General features: G+C 40.6%; 1 protein-coding gene across 1 annotated transcript in view; it reads right to left on the reverse strand.

Annotated features, from left to right (window-relative positions):
• RDX (radixin) overlaps nt 1-8,639 on the reverse strand; it is a 45,651-nt gene extending 37,012 nt beyond the window's left edge. The window contains exons 1-2 of the mRNA XM_042023865.1: nt 8,424-8,639; nt 274-345 (exon numbers count right to left, since the gene is read on the reverse strand). Coding sequence (XP_041879799.1) covers nt 274-285 — 12 coding nt within the window. The 5' untranslated portion in view covers nt 286-345; nt 8,424-8,639. The remainder of the gene's footprint in view (nt 1-273; nt 346-8,423) is intronic.
• Between the last annotated feature and the right edge of the window lie 9,467 nt (nt 8,640-18,106).

The following is an 18,106-nucleotide window of genomic DNA, read 5'->3' on the forward strand; positions in this document are numbered from 1 at the left end:
AGTCAACAATTCCTGAAAAGTCATTCCTCCTGCCAGCCAAATGGGCCCAAGTACTGCTCCCATTTCCAACCTCCATGCAACTTGCAGTACCAAGCTTTCTTGATCTTATTTTCCACATGTTGGTACTAAACTGTCTCAACTTCAAACATACACAATCAAATCTTACGAAATCTAGAAAGGGCAGAGTCAAAACAACTGGAACAGTTCCAAGATTATCCCTCTAAAATGTAAAAACTTTCCTAGATTTTAGATGAATATAAACCTGCTACTTACTGGTTTCGGCATTTTTCTTGTTTTCTGTAGTCTCCTGTCCACTTAAATCTTCCAAAAACTCTTTGCCCCGTTCTGCCAAAAACAAAATTAAAAGGGTTGTTTTTAAATTAACCAAAACTGAGTTCATGTACATCATAGCAAATAGTACAAATTCCAAAACAAGTAAGGAAGTGCTCTACATGTACAAAATACACTTTTCAGCAGATGACATATAGAAAGAGCAACTAATTTAGCCAGTGCCAGCATCTACAGGTCTCGAAGCAGTAACATCCTTCCTAGTTTTTGTAGAACATTTAAGCAGTAATGTTACAATAAAGAGACAACAGTTCCCCAAGTGCTACAAATTTTTTAAAGGTTCTGTTATCATATATCATCTACTATTAAAAACCTCTAACATTATTTACGAGAAACATCATGAAGACAAAAAAACAACCCTCTAACATAATCTTAAAGCATCAAAACTGTATTTCCTGGCTATAAAATCATTTGTTTCTCTCAGCAAAGGAATGATAGTCATTTTTTCCAAATGAAAAGAAATGCAAGTACACCAAAACAGTAAAAAAAGGAAGAAAATATGCTGTGCTTAAAATAACAGAGCTTTGTTCTTTTTAAGCAGAAGGCTATAAGTTATGTCTACATGGTAATGAAAGTATTCACTATTGTGTTCAGTTCCAAGAAAGTTTTTATGCCCTAAAAAAATATGCTTGCAATGTTATTGGTAGATATCATCCTACCTCCTTTTTTATTCCTTCTAACTCAGAAAGAACAAGCAGCTAGTCACCCTCTTGCACATATTTACAGTAATGACTTCCACAAATTAGACCTGTTGCTGGTTTGCAAGGAGCATCAAAGACTGCACTGCCCTCAAAAATAATAATAACTGGAATTACACTTAAACTAAGAAAAATGAGTGTGACATGCTAGTCAGAATAATCTGAGATTTCAGTATTATAACTCCACAGCTGCAACAGATGAATAAAATCTTCAGAAGTGCTTAAAAGAAAGAGAAAAACAGAATACTTGAGAGCAATCCAGTTATCAAAACCAAGCTTTTGTGTAACTGATTTTTCATTCATAAAGAAAAATGGAAAAAATAAAGTATTTTTATATAAAAAATACAAAAGAAGTCAATTTTCCTTGCTTATTGGCAATAAAAATACATTAAATATTAGAAACATTTGCACAGCAATTTAAGGTGCACTAGCACTTTCTTTTTTCTTCTAATCTGTAGAGATATGTTTGAAAAGAGGGACTGAAAAAACAGATAAAGGATGAAAACAGAATTTAAGAAGCATAAATGTTGCTAGCTGGTAAAGAAAACAAATGTTAAGACTAAAGATGACAGAAAAAGAGATCTAATGACCTAATTCTGACATGGAACAAAACTGCGTTTAACAAAAAATCAGCCTGAAAACATTAAAACACTATCTTGAAGTTCCATTCATTATGATATAACTAATCTAGCCCAGCTCTAAAGGTATAATAATACTGTTTGCCTAGCCTAAAGACAATTACATTCCAGTAGATTTTTTAATTACAGAAGATACTCTAGAGAACTGGACAGTATCAGTCGTGTCCCATATGCAGGCTCACTGCCTGATGTGCAGTGCCAATTTACACACTGAGCTGAGGCACTTCCATTTATCTGTACTGCTCTGCACAGAGCAGGGAGCTGGGTGGGAGCCCACCAAAGGTTGGCACCCCAATCATCAAAACTTTACACCTTTCATACATTTCAGCAAACGAAATCATGCTTTTTTTTGCTACAGGTTACACAGCTCTCTTCTTGATTAACATTCTACCTTCTACTGGTTCAATGATTCTCTTGCTTCTCCTGCCAACCAGTGAACATGCTCAGCCATTCCCCTCTTGAGTCATGGACTTCAGGAGTCGATGGGCCCCAAGCTGTGGTCACAGTCTCCCCCTGCCACAATTACCTTTTCTCTACTTGGAACTGATTCAGCACAGTTGCTGAGTTGGCTTTGTTTGTTTCTTCCTTATCTAGGGAGTTCTGCGAAACGTCCTTGTGGCTCACGAATTCTGCATTCCCTGTGCCCACTATCAATGGAACATCCTTCTTCCCAAACTTTGCTAATTTCCCCCTGGGTCTGAGACGGCTGAAGAGTGTCAAGCCCTAAACCTTAGTAAGGCAATTCTACTGACAAGTCATTTATCTTTCTAACACCTGGACACCAGCAGTAAGACTACTATTCTAAGATACTGTTAAATATATTTTTGAACATTATGAATACACTTTTCCTCTATTCCTCTCCCCCCCTTTTTTTTAACCACAAATGCTTCCAGGGGAGGAAAAAAGAAATCGGCTTTTGATAAACTCTGGCTTTTGATAAAAATTCAACAGCACGTTTCCCTTTCAGAGAAGAGACTGCCTCCTCTTTTCCCTTCTTACCCTAATGCACTCCTTGGAAAAATTCAAGGGAATAACGGAAACCAAAACAAGCTTGGCTCTAATATCTGCTAACAGATTCCGAGCTGTAGTAATCCCTGTGCTCACCTCTGACAGCAGAGGCTCAGTGATTGAAAAACTGAAGGCAGATTGAAGCCCTAGAGTTACACTCAGTTAATTAACGATGCAAAAACTAAATTAGATTCTCATCCACCATTTTGTAAGCATGCCAACTCAACAGTACCAAAAGGAACAGAAAGTAGCACAGCTACTTTCCTGTGCCTTTAGTTACAAAGCACTGAAGAGAAGGGGTATGGTAAGATTACTGATAAGGGAGCCCAGTCTCCAGGAGAGCAATGACAGCATATGGCACAGGACCAAGATCTGTGTTATCAAACGATTACTTTCTGAGGTCCCTCTAAGAGACAACATGTCTAGCAATTTCTACAATGACTGTCATACCCTCATATATTTTATCACTACAAATTCATTCACAAACATGTCCCAGATTTTTGCTTTGGGATTTACTCACTTTGTTATAATACAATCAAGAAACCATAAACAATTTATTTGAAAACGTACTTTAAAACCTTAAGGTAACTTTTAAAATCAGAAATGTGACTACACAGTTTTACAGGTTAATCCTATGTCATCAAAACACAATTGGGAGACATGTTTTCGCATGCAAGAGAACAAAGTTATCAGCAAAAAGCAAGAATCCTCTTATGCAAAACTCAATAAAAATGAAGTCTCACTGTTAGTCCCACAGATCTCATGGGTCCGAGAAACTATCACAGTATATGAGCAATAGAAAATACGTGCAAACAGCAACCCACATATCTTTTTGTTCAAGTGTTTGCTTGTAGTATTTTTCACTAAAGTAAAAAAAAAAATCTATATCTCTTTAAAAAAAGAAATTTTTTAACATTTTTAGCCAAAAACAAATTTATAGCAAACTATGCTGAATTTATTTCCATTGTTTTCATTTTATATATAATACAAAAAACAGCCTGGCTTTTTTATGCTTTCATATCCAAAATGTTGTGCAAATTTGAAACAGTTCATTCACACGAACACATTGTAACTATTATATGTATATACAAATCAAGAAGTTCACAGATCTTAAAACTCCAAATATTGACATCAAATAAACACTGAAGAAAAAATGAAAATCACCGTATCTTTCTCAATTATTGGCACCAGCTAACATTAAAAAGAAAACAAATATGAGGAAAACATTAGGCCAAAAGAAACCAAAAATTGCAGCCAGGCAAAATATTGTGTATCTCCACTATTATTACTGGATTCAGTTCACTTTTGCTACTTACGCCTTTCCAGATAAACTTATATTTAGCAGATGCAAAATTTTTAACTTTGAAGCAACTAATTACTTAGACTTACTTTTATCTTAACACCCATGGGAAATGGCATTGCAAATAGTGGGGGGAAAAAAAACCAACAGCAAAAAAGACCCCAATCAGCTGGGATTGCGAATGATATTCCGTTTGCTTCCTGCATTCTGAAACCAGCTTGTGACCTACTAGGCATAAAGGCTCATCACTTGGGCATTTAAAATCCTAAAGGTCCCTCTTTCAAGTCAGGATTAGCAGGATTGTGACTTTGCAGGCTTCCTACTGCTACAACACTCAGGACCTTCAGGAACATATGCAGTAATCTGGACTCTGGGCCAAAAAAACCCAAAAGTATCAGCAGGCTCCATCACAAACAGATAAAAAAAGTCATCCAGAACATCAAGAACTCGCTTGAAATGAAAAGCTGTGATTTCAATTTATTTCACTACAAGGCAGTTAAGGTTTTTAAATCAGTATCATCCATGTTTCTAGTTATGCCACAGAAAGCAACAAATAAAGCAATTGTTGAAAGATGACAATGAAAGCTTTCTTCAGAAAATGATGGTGCATAAAATGCCGGATGCCAAAATTCTGCCAAATAATTTATGCAGCAGCTGTTTTCAAAAGAAACATTCATAAACACAGCCATGGGTCTGAGGTCAGGTGAGGACGGGATAGCAGGCAGAAGGCTCGAGCAGGACACTTGGCTGGTAGAGATGCAACACTCAAAAGCAGGATCCCTATCCTAAGCCCTCAGAAAGCTCAGGGCCTTCTCTCAGAAGCAGCCTCTCCAGCAGCAGCGCTCCTAATCTTGAGCAAGAGGTTTACCATCTATTTCCCTAAATACAGACAGATGTCAGGGACCACAGAGCTTTACCCACAACAATATAACTCACTCATTTATTAACAGGAACTTATTTAAAAATAGTATACTTTTTCTTTTCAAAGTCTTATCCCATTCCATTTTTTGCAGTACATGAAAGTTTTAGATCTTTGCAGGGGAAGCAACAGGCAACTCACAGGCCATTGGACCTGACTAACTGGTCTCAGATTTCTACAAAAATGGCTCTCTACTCCAAAGCAGTCTGTGAATGTCTGCAGGGCAATCATCTTTCACACTAACAGCTCCCTAATGACACACTTGCTGCAATCCAATAAAGAAGTTCATTTGCCACAGACTTTACTTCTGCATACATTTTTTTCAGATGGACAGAAAGACCGCCCACACAGCTGTCTGCAATATAAGCAAACCAGGGGGGAACTAAAACAAGCCATTTATCTCACAGGAAAAAAAAAGAAGAAAGAAAGAAAGAGCTGAATTCTATACCTAACATGCAAAAATTGAGATTTGACCAGTGCTAGATATCACATGCAGAGTTTTACATGCCAACTTTTTTTTTTATGCACTGTATCTTTCCCTTCTTAAAACCACCATTTCCCCCAACCCTCCCTTCTCTGAAACCCCCAAAACAGGCTTGCTATCTCTGAAAAACAACTGCAATATAACTCGTACAACTTAGGTATTCAATGTATCTATAGGAAAATACATTTTGAAGAGTGAAGTACATCTAAACTGGAGCTCTTGAACTTCAGAAGTAAAATGAAAACCTGGCAGTTGCCAACACAGTATTCAACTAAAAGCAACACATACCAGTCAAAGAATTTGCACACTACTTGCAGTTTTGGCAGTTAATAAACTGGAATGTTTCAGACATGCTACACAATTTACATACAGTTAATATTTATGGAGTTTAGTAATCTTAACTTCAAGTACCCACAACTGCACTATGGGAAATAATTCTAAGATTCTGAGGAGTCCTACAATGATAGGATGGCCAATCTTACCATGTACATTGGATGCACCATCAAAAATGATGGAAGTACTGTTGCTTCCAAGTGCAATAATCCTTTCTCTAAGCATACAGTTAGCAAAGAAATAGGACATATACCCAGAATTTTGGGTATACCTCATCTCAAAGTCAAGTATTCTATTTTCTGAAGGATGCTGTTAAGGCTCTTACAACTAATTCCATAAAATAAAGGAAACTTATGAACATGAACTGGCCACTCATTCTCCATATGCACTAGCTAGAGTTCTTAAATTATAATGGTATAGTGTAAAGATTATTAACTGCCTTTTTGGGCCAATGTCATATTTCTTTTTCTTTGTACAACATGACTTGAACGTTTCATTCCACAGAGTGATTAATAAATACCTAAAGCAGAAAGGAAAACAAATACTTTTTAAATCCAAAGTACAGCTAAGTATTTAGCCTATTGGTAAAGTTAGCCAACAAATGCAGTTCATCAGTGTTGAAAGGAAAGAGTTTACCCAGGCTCCTTCAGCTCTGGAGTAAACTCGCTGAGCATGCAGGATACACTGGGTGCTGCTTTAATGGATCAGTATCTTTCCACAATCAGTTCTTTCTTCAGAAGTTTGTATTAAGCTTTGTTTACATTTACAAACTTGAAAATCCTCCCTTTCCTCTACTCCCACAGACTTGTAATGCAATACAAAGCGATAGGACAGCTTTGATGTATTTAACACATCCAACAGAAAAACGTAATGCCTTCAACAACTTTGCTCTTCACCTCTGCCAACAGAGGCACCCCTTCTCAAAAAGCAGAGCAAGGCTGCTGAAGAAGAAAGGCCGTTTACCTAGCCTGGCAAAGGAGAAAGGAACTTTGCCAGGAACTGCCTTCTCACATCATAACATCTACGCATCTTACCCTCCTAGATTTGCAGCTCGTAGGTGGATCCAAATCCTTACTCTCTTTATGTCTTTGCCCAATTTTCTGTGAAACAACCTTTTTCTGGCAGTACTATTACCATCAAGCCCTGAAACGCTCTCTACTGCAATGGCAGAAACAGTCCAAGCAGAACTCTTTTCGTCATTTCTACACACACTTCTACACCTTTCCCTTGAGTCAGCACTCAATGAAAACTCTCTGGACAGCTCCAGACATGTCCCACCATGTCATTTTTTCATGCGTTTTCTAAAGATGTTTCACTTTTGCTCTCCAGTTTCCCAACCTAAGAGAACAACTGTGTCGCTTCAGTACAAAGCTTGGAAATATGCCACTGCCTTGCAATTGCCATTTGCTGGGAGGCTGCTTATCTGGGAACATTGCACTGACTTGCAGTTTATTTTTCTCACAGTCCCTCTTATGCTAAATCAATAGATCAATAGAGGTAAGTCCTATAATCCAATAAACAGTTACTACTTGTCCCATCTTTAATGATTAAAAACCAACTTCATCAGAGTAGCCATAATGTTACTGTACACCAACTCCACATCTTCCCTGGAAGCACACGTTGCCCAGCAGCGCTGTGCCAACGCACCCGGAGCTGACAGCGACAACCGCATTTCCACAATCTTCTCAATGTGCGAGGCGCTGTGCAGGCACACGCATCCCCAAAACGCTCCCGCGGCACAGACACGGCGACAGGCATCTCCGGTGGAAACAAACCAGAGTGACATACAGTGATACATCTGAAGCCTGACACGAACCGGTCACAAAGACAGAATTACTTAAAAGTCACAAACGCCACTCCTGTAACTCAGTTTAAAAAATGTAATATTTTTTAAAGCCTGTACCAGAAAGAGGAACACGAAATACTTGTCTAGGGTGTTACACAGACTGGAAAAGACAGCTTAATAGCACCTTACAACTGAAGTGATTAGTTGTGTTGGCATAGAGTCCAGAGAAGTTGGGGTTTTTTCGCGTTCAGATTAAGAAAATGACAAAAGACAAGTGAACTCCACAAAGTTGAAACTAAAACCCCTTATCTGCGCTAAACTTTAAGCGACAAGGTTAATTACAAATGCCCACGACTTGTACAAAACATTAATCCATTCAAAAAACAATGCACAAAGGCTCATTCAGGGCCGCTGCGCCCATTACGTCGGTCAGTACTTAAGGACTCTTAAAAACGCGCATTTGTCGAAAACAATAGACAGCAACAGATGCTCCACAGCACTTGTTTATGAAGTAATTCCTTATTATTCTCCCACACCGCCGCACTCCGCTGGCCCGACCCGACTGCCACATGTCTACTACGGTATAACCTCCCGAGCCGCGCTGCTCGGGGACATGAATAATGCAGCGGAGGCTGAGCGGCCACGCCAGGGGCGCGCTCCCGGGGCTCCCCGACAGAGCCAGGCGAACCGGGGGTCGGTGAGCCGGGTCCCGGTCCCGGGCGGTGCCCCGCACAAGAGCGGCACGGTGCCGCGCTCCCTCGGCCGCAACAAGTCGCCTGGTGCCCCCCGCCCACCGAGGGCTGCGGGCGGGCTCACGCCTCGAGGTGCCGCCCCCGTGCTGCCCCCCCGGGGCCCCGCCAGCAGCCGCCCGCACGCCCCTCGCCTCAGCGCCCTGCGCCCCCGCCTCACCTGGGACTCCGCTCCCTCCGCGGCGGTGAGCGGAGGGGGGGGGGGGGAACGAGCCCCCGGGGCAGGGTGCTTGGGGCGCGGCGCTCTCTGCTCCTGGCGGGGCGGTGTGTCCCCCCCGCCGCCCCCTCGCAGCGGGGCAGGAGGCGCAGCGGGGCCGCCCCGCGCTGCTCGCCGGGGACGCGGCGCGGAGCGCGGCGAGCGCTGTGACAGCTCCGCAATATGGCGGCCGCCGCCGCCGTTCGGATTTTCCCCCCTATCAGATGCGGCTCCTGCGCAGGCAGTGCGCGCGCACGCGCGGCGCGGGCGGACGGGCATGCGCGGCGCGAAGCCGCTGCCCGGAGGGGCGTGGGGGCGGCGGCCGCGAGGGGCTCCCGTGAGGGGCGGGAACGGCTCGGGGACCGCGGCTCCCGGCGGGGGCGGGAGACGGAGTTCCCGGGAAGGGACGGCGGCGGGCGCTCACTTTCTGAAGCGGCGGCCTCTCCTCACGGGGCTCTGCGCCTCTCTGCGCGCTCGGGCGGAGCCGGTGCTCCGGGACCCCGCGCAGCCCACCCGAGCGCAGCCCTGCTCGTGTTATGTGAGCCTGTGGCAACTGCTGAGCGGCAGAGCTGCCCTCCAGGAACTCCGTGCTCGCTTGAGTGAGGAGAGGATGAGGAGAAGGAGCGCTCCCGTTCGGCGCGGCCGGGTGGGCGGGAAAGGAAAACCACTGTAAAGGCTCGAGCCAGGGAGGGGGAGTTGGCGGCGTGGGGTTTTTTTCTGTCCAAAGCCCCGCCAGGCATAGTGCATTTTTGGCAGGCTTGAGCTCCGGGGCGCGGTGGGAGGCCGGGTGTCTAGCCAGATAGGGTGGCTGGGAGCTGGCGATGCCACCAGCCCCGGGGTGCGGCGGGCAGGAGCGGGGTGAGTGGTGAGCCGGGGGTTGGGAAGGGTCGAGCTGTGAAGGCTCATGAGAACAGGGATGCCTTCAGGGAAAGAGCATGGAATACAGTCTGAATGGAGAGCACTGACCCTCTTCCTCTGCTCCGTATCATCGCAGCGATGGGCGTTCTCTCTTTTCATCACTCAGTCGTGTGAAATAGTCACGCTGGTGGATTTATGGATGGGATCACACCTTTTTTTGTTAATTTTCTTATATATATATGTATATACATACCATCCCAATGGGAATGTAGAAGAAAACAGCCGTAAGGAGAATCCTTCTGAAGGACAGAGAGGTTGAGGCAATCCCAGCCCCCACTGTGCTTTCTCAGTTTATTTTTGTTTGCAAGGAAGTGAAGGTGCTCCCTGAGCTCAGCGGCAACCCAAGCGGGGAGGCCAAACAGCAAAGCTCAGTGCAAAGGGATCCACTCGAGCTACCAACTCTTGAGTCATGCAGCTGCTATTAATACACCTTGCCCTCTGGCTGTCTGATAAAGAGAGGTTGGGGGAAGAACTATGAGGAATTTTCAATTAAAAGCTGCCTCAAAAAGAATAAAATGAACACTCTAGGGTGAATTGGAGGTGGGGAGAAGGGGAACAGGAGGAAAGCAGCCTAGCAAACAAGGAATAATCTACCAGAGAGTTTGTGGGAGCCTCACTGACTAAATTTTTTAAATTTTTTGGACAAAATTTAAACAACATTCTGATAAGGGAAATGACCAGCTAATACAAGCTATTATGAAATTAAATTGAATTAGTGATATAAGCTTGAATGTAATTACTTTTTCTGGAGACATTTAGTGAGTTTAATTTGTGATAGTTTTATGCATTTTGTTGTGTATTTTAAACAGGCACTCATCTAAACACTCATCACCACAGAATCTGAACATCTCAGTCTATTAAAGGTATGTTCAGTTTCCTCACGTGGGCTAAAATTTCACTTCCAGCTTTGTTTGTGCCATTTTGCTCCAAGGAAGAAGCAATGGTGGCTAATTCCTCTTTGTATCTGTTGTTCTTCATTGTGAAGAACATCCTTGTGTGAAACAGTATTTTGCAGTACATTAAACTTCTAAGGCATCTTGCAGCGTCTGCAGATACAGTGTTTCCCGGAGCAGCCACCATTCCTATGCATTGTACTGTTCCCTGTTCAGATGGCCTTTACCTGCAGGTCCGAGTTAGGGAAGTGAAACAAACAAACAAAAGGCAGAAAAACAAACCCTGTTTCATTCGGCCACTTAAATAAATTGACTATGATTCACTGCAGTGCACAGTTAAAATGTGTTTACTTGAGTTGACCGAATTAAAGGCTTGCTTTCTTCCCAAATTCTGAACTGGCTCAAATATGGGATTATTGCACTAGGGCTCAGTTTCATTACTGATGTTGATAGCATGTGGAAGCAAGTTCCTTTCAGTTTGTGCATTATCACTGCAGGATATGCTTTATCTCTTACCCTGTTACATGAAGAATATTATTGCTCAGAAATGTCAAGGTAAATAATAGTCTTATCTCCCTTGTCAACAGTATAATGTGGTTTTCTTCTCACCTTGCTTCCTTAACAAGGTGTAAAATTGCAGTTTGTCTGATAAAACAGGGCAGTAAAAACAGAAGTGTAGTTAGAGATCATATTCTTTGTAGCCATGGAACTGAAACTACAGAAAGAACTACAGGTAATAAAGAGAGCTTTCAGATACCCCTATAAACTTAAATTACACAGTTCTCTAAGAGGTAGGTTATAAAGATAAAGCTAATGATAAGAATGCTGTAACTGCAAGGCATAGAAGTTTATCTTCCAGCAGTAATGCCAAAACCCATCTCTTCATTAAAAAACAGATTTTAAACTTCCATTGCCTGATCTGAGAAATCAATCCTAGAATCCTTTTAGAAAGTAAAGATTTTTGGGCCAAGGTTTTTTTTGCAGTGCACCTGCAAAAGCATAAAGCATTAGTCAGTGAATACCTGGTTGTGTGTTAGAATCTACTTTTTTTAAAGCCAAATGTACAGTTCAAGGGGCATTTACTAGACAAAGCATTTTGAAAGGGAGAACTACAAAAAAAAAAAAAAAGAGAAATTTCTGATTTTTTTTTTAATTTTTTTTTTTTAATTTTCCAATGGTATGCAAAACACCTTGACGTTGCCTAATTCAATTATGATTTATGCCATCAGCCTGGATAGAAGTGTAGTGCTGCCCGTACCATTCCCCTGACGTGAAGAGTTATACGTGGACTCAGCCTACACGCCTGGAAGGCAGCCATTCTGGGAATAATTATACTTGTGACTCAACACACATACTCAGCTATTAATATGTTTACAGAAGCAGACCTGACATTGTCTAGAATTATTGTAGGATAATTTTACTGTTACTGGTTGTATGGTCTAAAACCAAATTGCTTTTTCTTTTGTTGGTTTCTGAATAACAATAAAAGGATACATTGCCTTAATGGGCGTTAATAGTAATTATTTTTCCAACAAGTATGTTAGGTTGCCCTTTAGAGTCTTTGCTAGAAACAAACGGAATTTAAAGAAGTCTCTTGTCATTAGATGAAAACAATTCACAGATATTTTAAATATTTGGTGAAATGACAATAAACGTCTGAAGTAATAGTTTTCATGTCTCTTGTTAAATTTTTCTGTCACTTAAAATTAAATGTATCTAATTCCAAAAATTATTTTTCATGCATGGTATTAACATACCAGATTTCAATAAAAATAAAAGGGTTCCAGTAGCAACGCTGAGTATTCCAAGTCGCCGTTATTGCATGCATATGTACAGTCTCAGCTTTGATCAAGTTCAAAAGGCAAAATATGGTATGATCCTGAGGAATTAGTCTTTTCTCTCTCTGAAATACCATAGGTATGTGAACTTTACTTAGGTGTCCTCCAGGGACTGCACTGGGGCAGCACCTCCAGAATCCTCAGCTCCAGTGAAGAAGTCCAGGAGTCCATGTCCAGGATAATCCCCTGCATGAGTGTTGTAATGAGGGAGGGTGGACAGAGTGTGCAAAAAGTTATATGGAAGGGGTATCCTCCCTCTTCAGAGACACACAGTAAACAGAAAGGATAAATCAGCACCTGAAAGCCTGGTTGGAACACCTGAAAAACAGTGGGCAGAGTAATCTACTGCTGAGCTGCAGTGTTGGCAGCTGGCTCCATGTCAGGCTGTCCTTCCACCTATTGATTTAATCACCCTGCTGAGGAGGCTTTGCCTCTAACATTAACTGTGAAGCCTGGCTGGCCAGCACACACCTTTCCCATTGAAAATCCGAATGGTTTTGCAAAAGCTCTGTCCTGCAGCCCAATCAATTCCTGCCAGTGTAAGATTTAAGAACATTGTTGCTCTTGCTGACTGTGCCTATCAGAAGTTCCAGGTGAATAAGAAGCCCAAAGGCTTTATCACTGATTGTCTGTCACACATGGTGACTTCTTCCAATGACAGATTTTTGGCTTTTTCCTGTTATTTAGTCTCTGGTACTACAGCAAAGATACCACAGTGGTGTCCACCTATCTCAGAGTCAAATTTTAATACCTTTTCTATTCAAGACAGGGAGTAGTAGAATCACTTGTAGAGGAGTGTGTATTTAAGTGCCAAATGTGGATCTCAGCAATTCATTCTAAGTGAATCGGTATTCACATCTCTTTGTAATAATTTACTAATTTAATTTTGGTACACAAAATGTATATTATGCAGCACTTACATTCCATCTATTATTTCAATCACCTTATAATGTTATGATTTTTTTTTCTTGCAGACTGGTAATTGCACAAGAGATAGCTTAACAAAGCTGCTTGCAGTTAAGGTTGGGGCAAGCTGTCTGATTTCTTGTATGTCATTGCTCTTGTGTCATATCACCCAAACATGCCTTCACTGACACATAAGGCTGTCATCTAACAGCTGACACTTAGCTGCAGTTCCTGCTTGTGTCCACTTACTTGTTTCTATCTCATTCACAGTTATAATTATTATGACAAGTACAAGTTGTTCTGCAGTGACAGCACTGTTTTTTTAGTGACACTGTTTATTTAGTTAGAATGTGGCAGTAGCTGTGCCATGTCCATAGCATTGGAAATCAAAGTCATTGATAACCATATTCACTTCAGTGAAATAATGTTATAACAAATTAAAATAGTACGTAAGGTACTAAGCAGTTAAAGGCACCAATCCAGACAACGTTTTTGAAGAAACTATTTCTGTGGGCAAAAAAACTGAGTATGATTACCAGGGAACTGGATGCAAGTGTTTGAAAACTTGAAAAATGTATATACTTGTTAGAGCCAAAGCAAATGGTTTAGGAGGTTGTGTTATTGTTGGGTTTGTGTTTTGTGGGGTTTTTTGTTTGTTTGTTTGTTTCTCCTAAGGTGGATGTACACTGTTCTGAGACAGTCATACACTTTGTGAATAAATAAAATCATAATAGAAGGTAGAGCTTTTTACTAGGAATGCATCACTGAAGTATTTTTAGGTCCTGATCCCTTCTAATTTTACTGCATGTACTTGCTTCTTTATTAACAAGCAGAAATAAGCAAAACCACAGAAGGAGTGTTACAATTTTTCAGGCAAAATATGTTCTCAAGATTTTGTCATCTCCCAGATTTACAAAAACGTAGATGTCAAAACTTCAAAATAGAAGCACATATTTCTTCACAAATCCAGCCTTTTTTATTTTTGGGAATTTTCTGGAATACTTATATATCTTGAGGGGGGAAAAAAAGAAGAGTGAAAATTGAAGTACACTGTTCAGGTTTGTGTTTTCCAGATATGGGACATTTTTGATGGCATGCCAGTAGTATCACAAAAGATGAAAAAATGCCTAAAGGAAACACTTCATCACCTCTTTAAAGGGGATGTTCCACGACAGTCTCCTCAACCCACTTTTGCCAAAGTTGTTTCCAGCTAAACATTAATCATGAAACTCTGATCAAAAAAACAGCAAAAAACCCCAAAAAAGTCTCAGCATTAACATTACGTAAAAAGGTAGTGAGAGACTGACTATAATTCCTCTCTTATTTTAAATGTTCTATGCCTCCACTGAAATCACTGGCTTATTTCAGCATTAATCTGCCAGTACTGAGTACAAGGTCTTAAGTCCACAGACATTCTAAATTTCTGAAGGAATTTAGGAACAAGAACGCTGAGCTGATATTAGCAAAAGCATGTGTCATTAAAACCAGTTACAGCTCTTTTTCTGAAGCGGATATCCCCAGAGATTAATTTTTTCCATCCCACAAGCATAACAAGTGTGGAATATATCAAGGCACTTCATTTGCTGAACCAGAATACTATCAAAGCTTTATCATCAGCACACCTACAAAGATGTAATTTGGAAGCAAGAAGATAATTTAGCCTTAAGAGGGCACATGCTTTTGCAGCAGCTATGTTGCAATTGAAACTTACCAGATCAAATCACCCTTCATTGAAGTTCATCAAAGAGAAAAAAGGTAGGAAAAGGAGAAAGGTAAGATAATTCTAGGGTGCTAAGATCTTCAATGTGCTGTGTCTCCAAGTATATTTTTAAAGGCTGCTTCTTTTGCATTTCACTGTGTATGAAGAAAGTCTGAAAGATTTAAGAGTATTTATTTGCCTTAGAAAAAAAATATTAAAAGATGCAGTCTTTGACTACCCTTAAGGATACCTCAAAGGCAGTTGAAGAACCAGATGGGCTACAATATTACAAGTACCAAAACAATGACAAATGATTAAACTGAAATGGGAAATTAGTCCCCTTAAGGATTTAAATTGTGCTAATGGTTTTCTGTTACCTGGTGAACAGAGATTGAAAGGATGGTACATAAAGGCAGATTTGACACTTCAGATGCTGCTAAGGTTGAAATTAAAAAATAGTTAAGTTTCTCCATGAAACTAGATTGACTTAGGTTGTGCATGCACGGGAAACAGAGCCCCGTGACTGACTGACTTGAGGTAGCTGTAATTCCTTCCTCTGGCTAAGACAAGCTTGTCAGCTCTGCCTGGTGTGGATTCCCTATGGACCAAGAAGTTAGTAGATTCCTCAGTCAATCCTTCCCAGCTGGCAATACCTCAGTTATCTTTTTCTTCTTTCCTGATGGATGTTTAAATGAAATTTCTAGGATATTAATTTCTTCCAAGGCTCCTACCTTTGTTGCATTTGGTTGTATTTGGCTAACAGGTTCTAAAGTTATCAAGTAAACTTGCAGAGGAACCTACTTTGATGACAAAAGCTGGGCTGAAAATAAAGTTATAAAACTGAGATCCCCTATGAAGGCAGAAGAAATACCAATCCCAGGTATTTACCTTATTAAACAGTGAACAGGTTTTTTTCCTATATCCTGGACTAAGGTTCAGATTAGACTGTAGATAACACATTATTAAATTTTATATTAGGCATTAAATGCTACTTGCAGCCTACATTGAAACCAGCAGGTGTGATTACAACCTTTTCCATCTGAAAATTCAAAATTTCATTATATCCCAAACCTGAATTCTAGGAATAGGCTGAACATCTGTCTGCTGCATCTCTATCATCCAACTGTTCATCTTCTGAGTGTAATTAGATGAGCATTCCTCCTGCAAAGATGTCAGATTTGCTCACTTTTTGTTTCTTTTAAAACAAAGTATGTTCCTTGCACCCACTTAACAGGTCAAGAGGAGAGTTAGTCTGGTTGCCTTGCTGATTGCTCATCATCTTCTATATGGAGTTTCTTCTACCTGGAGCCAGCCAAAATCATTGAGGCTTTGCATGAAAATAAAGGTTCAGTACCTTGAAGATCTGCCCTTTCTTGTTTCTTTACATAATTTCCTATAATTTAAGTACAGTTGAGATTTTTTTTTTCCTTCATTGCATCAGCGGTGCCTGCAAACTTCATTTCTGTTGTCAATCTACACAAAAATGGGGAAATTTCCTCAGTGTTTGTGTAGAGGGAGTACAATGTCAAGTTGTTTGCACAAGGTAAAGAAGACAAAACACTAATTGTGCACATTATATGTTAAAAATAGTTTCCAGAAAAAGACTGAGCTATCAATGTAGATAGTACAGTAATTATGATCAACAAAATGTTTACAATTCATATATGTACAAATGATAGAATCTCAGCTGAAATCTGTACAGCTCTGGTTGTTGCAGTCCAGAAGGCTAACAAATTAGAAGACATTTGGATACAGAATTGGCATGGAAAAAAGGCACGTAACTGAATTAGAACATTTTGCCTAAGAAATTAAATAAATAAGAGATTCAAATATGCGGGCCTGAGGCTTAGGAGAGGACAAAACAAAACAAAAAAGCCCTTGAAAAAACAAAGACAGCCCTTCTCTGAGCACTGTAGAGGAATGGAAAACCAAGAGGGGGTGAGTGCTCCATTTGCATCCTGTGAGTACAAAAGGAGCTGAGCAGAAAGAAGCAGGCTCGAAACCTTCTTTTGGAAGGTTATGCTTTGTTGTATTTCTGTTAACAATTCAGACACTGAGAAAAAACATGGTATAAATTCGAAATTGTGATGCAATTGCAGTAATGTGTGAAAAGCCTGGGCAAACTAACTCAGTGTAAATGTGCTCAGGGCTAGCAGTCATCCAAATCTAAAACCTCCCTTTAAGCCTCGGGTTGCAGCAGCTTCTAGAAGGGAAAACTGTAAAAAGCAATCTTCCTGGCACAACAAGGATTATTTGTGTCTTTTTATGTTATCTCCTATGAAAAAGCACAAAATCACTAACAAGTGACTGACAAAAAGCAACAGCTGTCAGCATGGTGAGTAGGAAAGGACAGCAGAGGACTGTGATCAACCAACCCAAATTACATGGTGCTGTTCCAACACACAGTAGCCTGGACTGAGGCTTATGATCAATACACTGGACTTGAGGTATTGTGCCAGTGAACAAAGTACTATCTAAGAGGGTAAGTAGCTGTGACCTGCCCTAAGAAATCAGGGGACCACTCTAAGTTATGACCACTATCTTCTAGGAAAAGTGTAATTGCTATCCCATTTCCCTTCCTTTACTTTCCTCCTTTCTAAGTTCTGTTTTATTAAGCTGTTTGTGAATACGAAATACAGTATTTTTAGGTCACTTTTTAGTAAATATTCCCTTATAGATTCTACTTCAAGGTCTAGCAAAAGGATTGCAAATATAAAAATAGCATCGAGAACGTGGTTTGAGAGCTTTCATTTTCTTAGTCTTGTAGTAGAAGAGGAGGCAGGCTGTGTAGCTGACAGTTCTGAGTGTTGTCTTTTCAGCAAATAACAAAGTAGACTGTGATACTCACTGCTCCAGGATGTTATTAAAGTCAAAACACACAGCAGGAGTCTAAGAGGGAGGACAATATTCTCTTGTCCTGGATTACTGTATTTTTGGATATTCTTGTTATTTACGTAAGAGGTACTAAAAGAAAAGAGCAGCTTGAAACACAAAATTTAAACAAGTTTGTAATTAGGATGAAGCCTCCATCACCCCAATTCTGTCGAAAATATGTTTGAGTTTGCTTTGATTTTGCATCTTCTCAGAAGCACTGGGAACTGACAACAGTTACAGATAACACAGCTGGGCTAAATGAACATAATGCTGTATGGCAAGTTATATGCTTCAGTGAGCTCAACATTTTCTTAGAAATAAAACTAGGTTTAGCCCACAGAGAGAGCATGTCAGTGATCAAACTATACATGCCTCAAGGAAAAACAGAGGAAGGAATCTCTAAGGTTTAATTCTGTAAAGCAAAGTTTCAAAGAGACTGCTGAAGAGCAAGTAATTGCTCCAAATTCTCTTTTTCTGAAAGGTCATTTTTTAGTCCCCTTTAGGAGCATGTACCCTGTA

This window comes from Corvus kubaryi, unplaced genomic scaffold, assembly GCF_017639235.1.
Source record: "Corvus kubaryi isolate FWS band 111438036 unplaced genomic scaffold, C.kubaryi_AGA036_p1.0 37256, whole genome shotgun sequence".
NCBI lineage: Eukaryota > Metazoa > Chordata > Aves > Passeriformes > Corvidae > Corvus > Corvus kubaryi.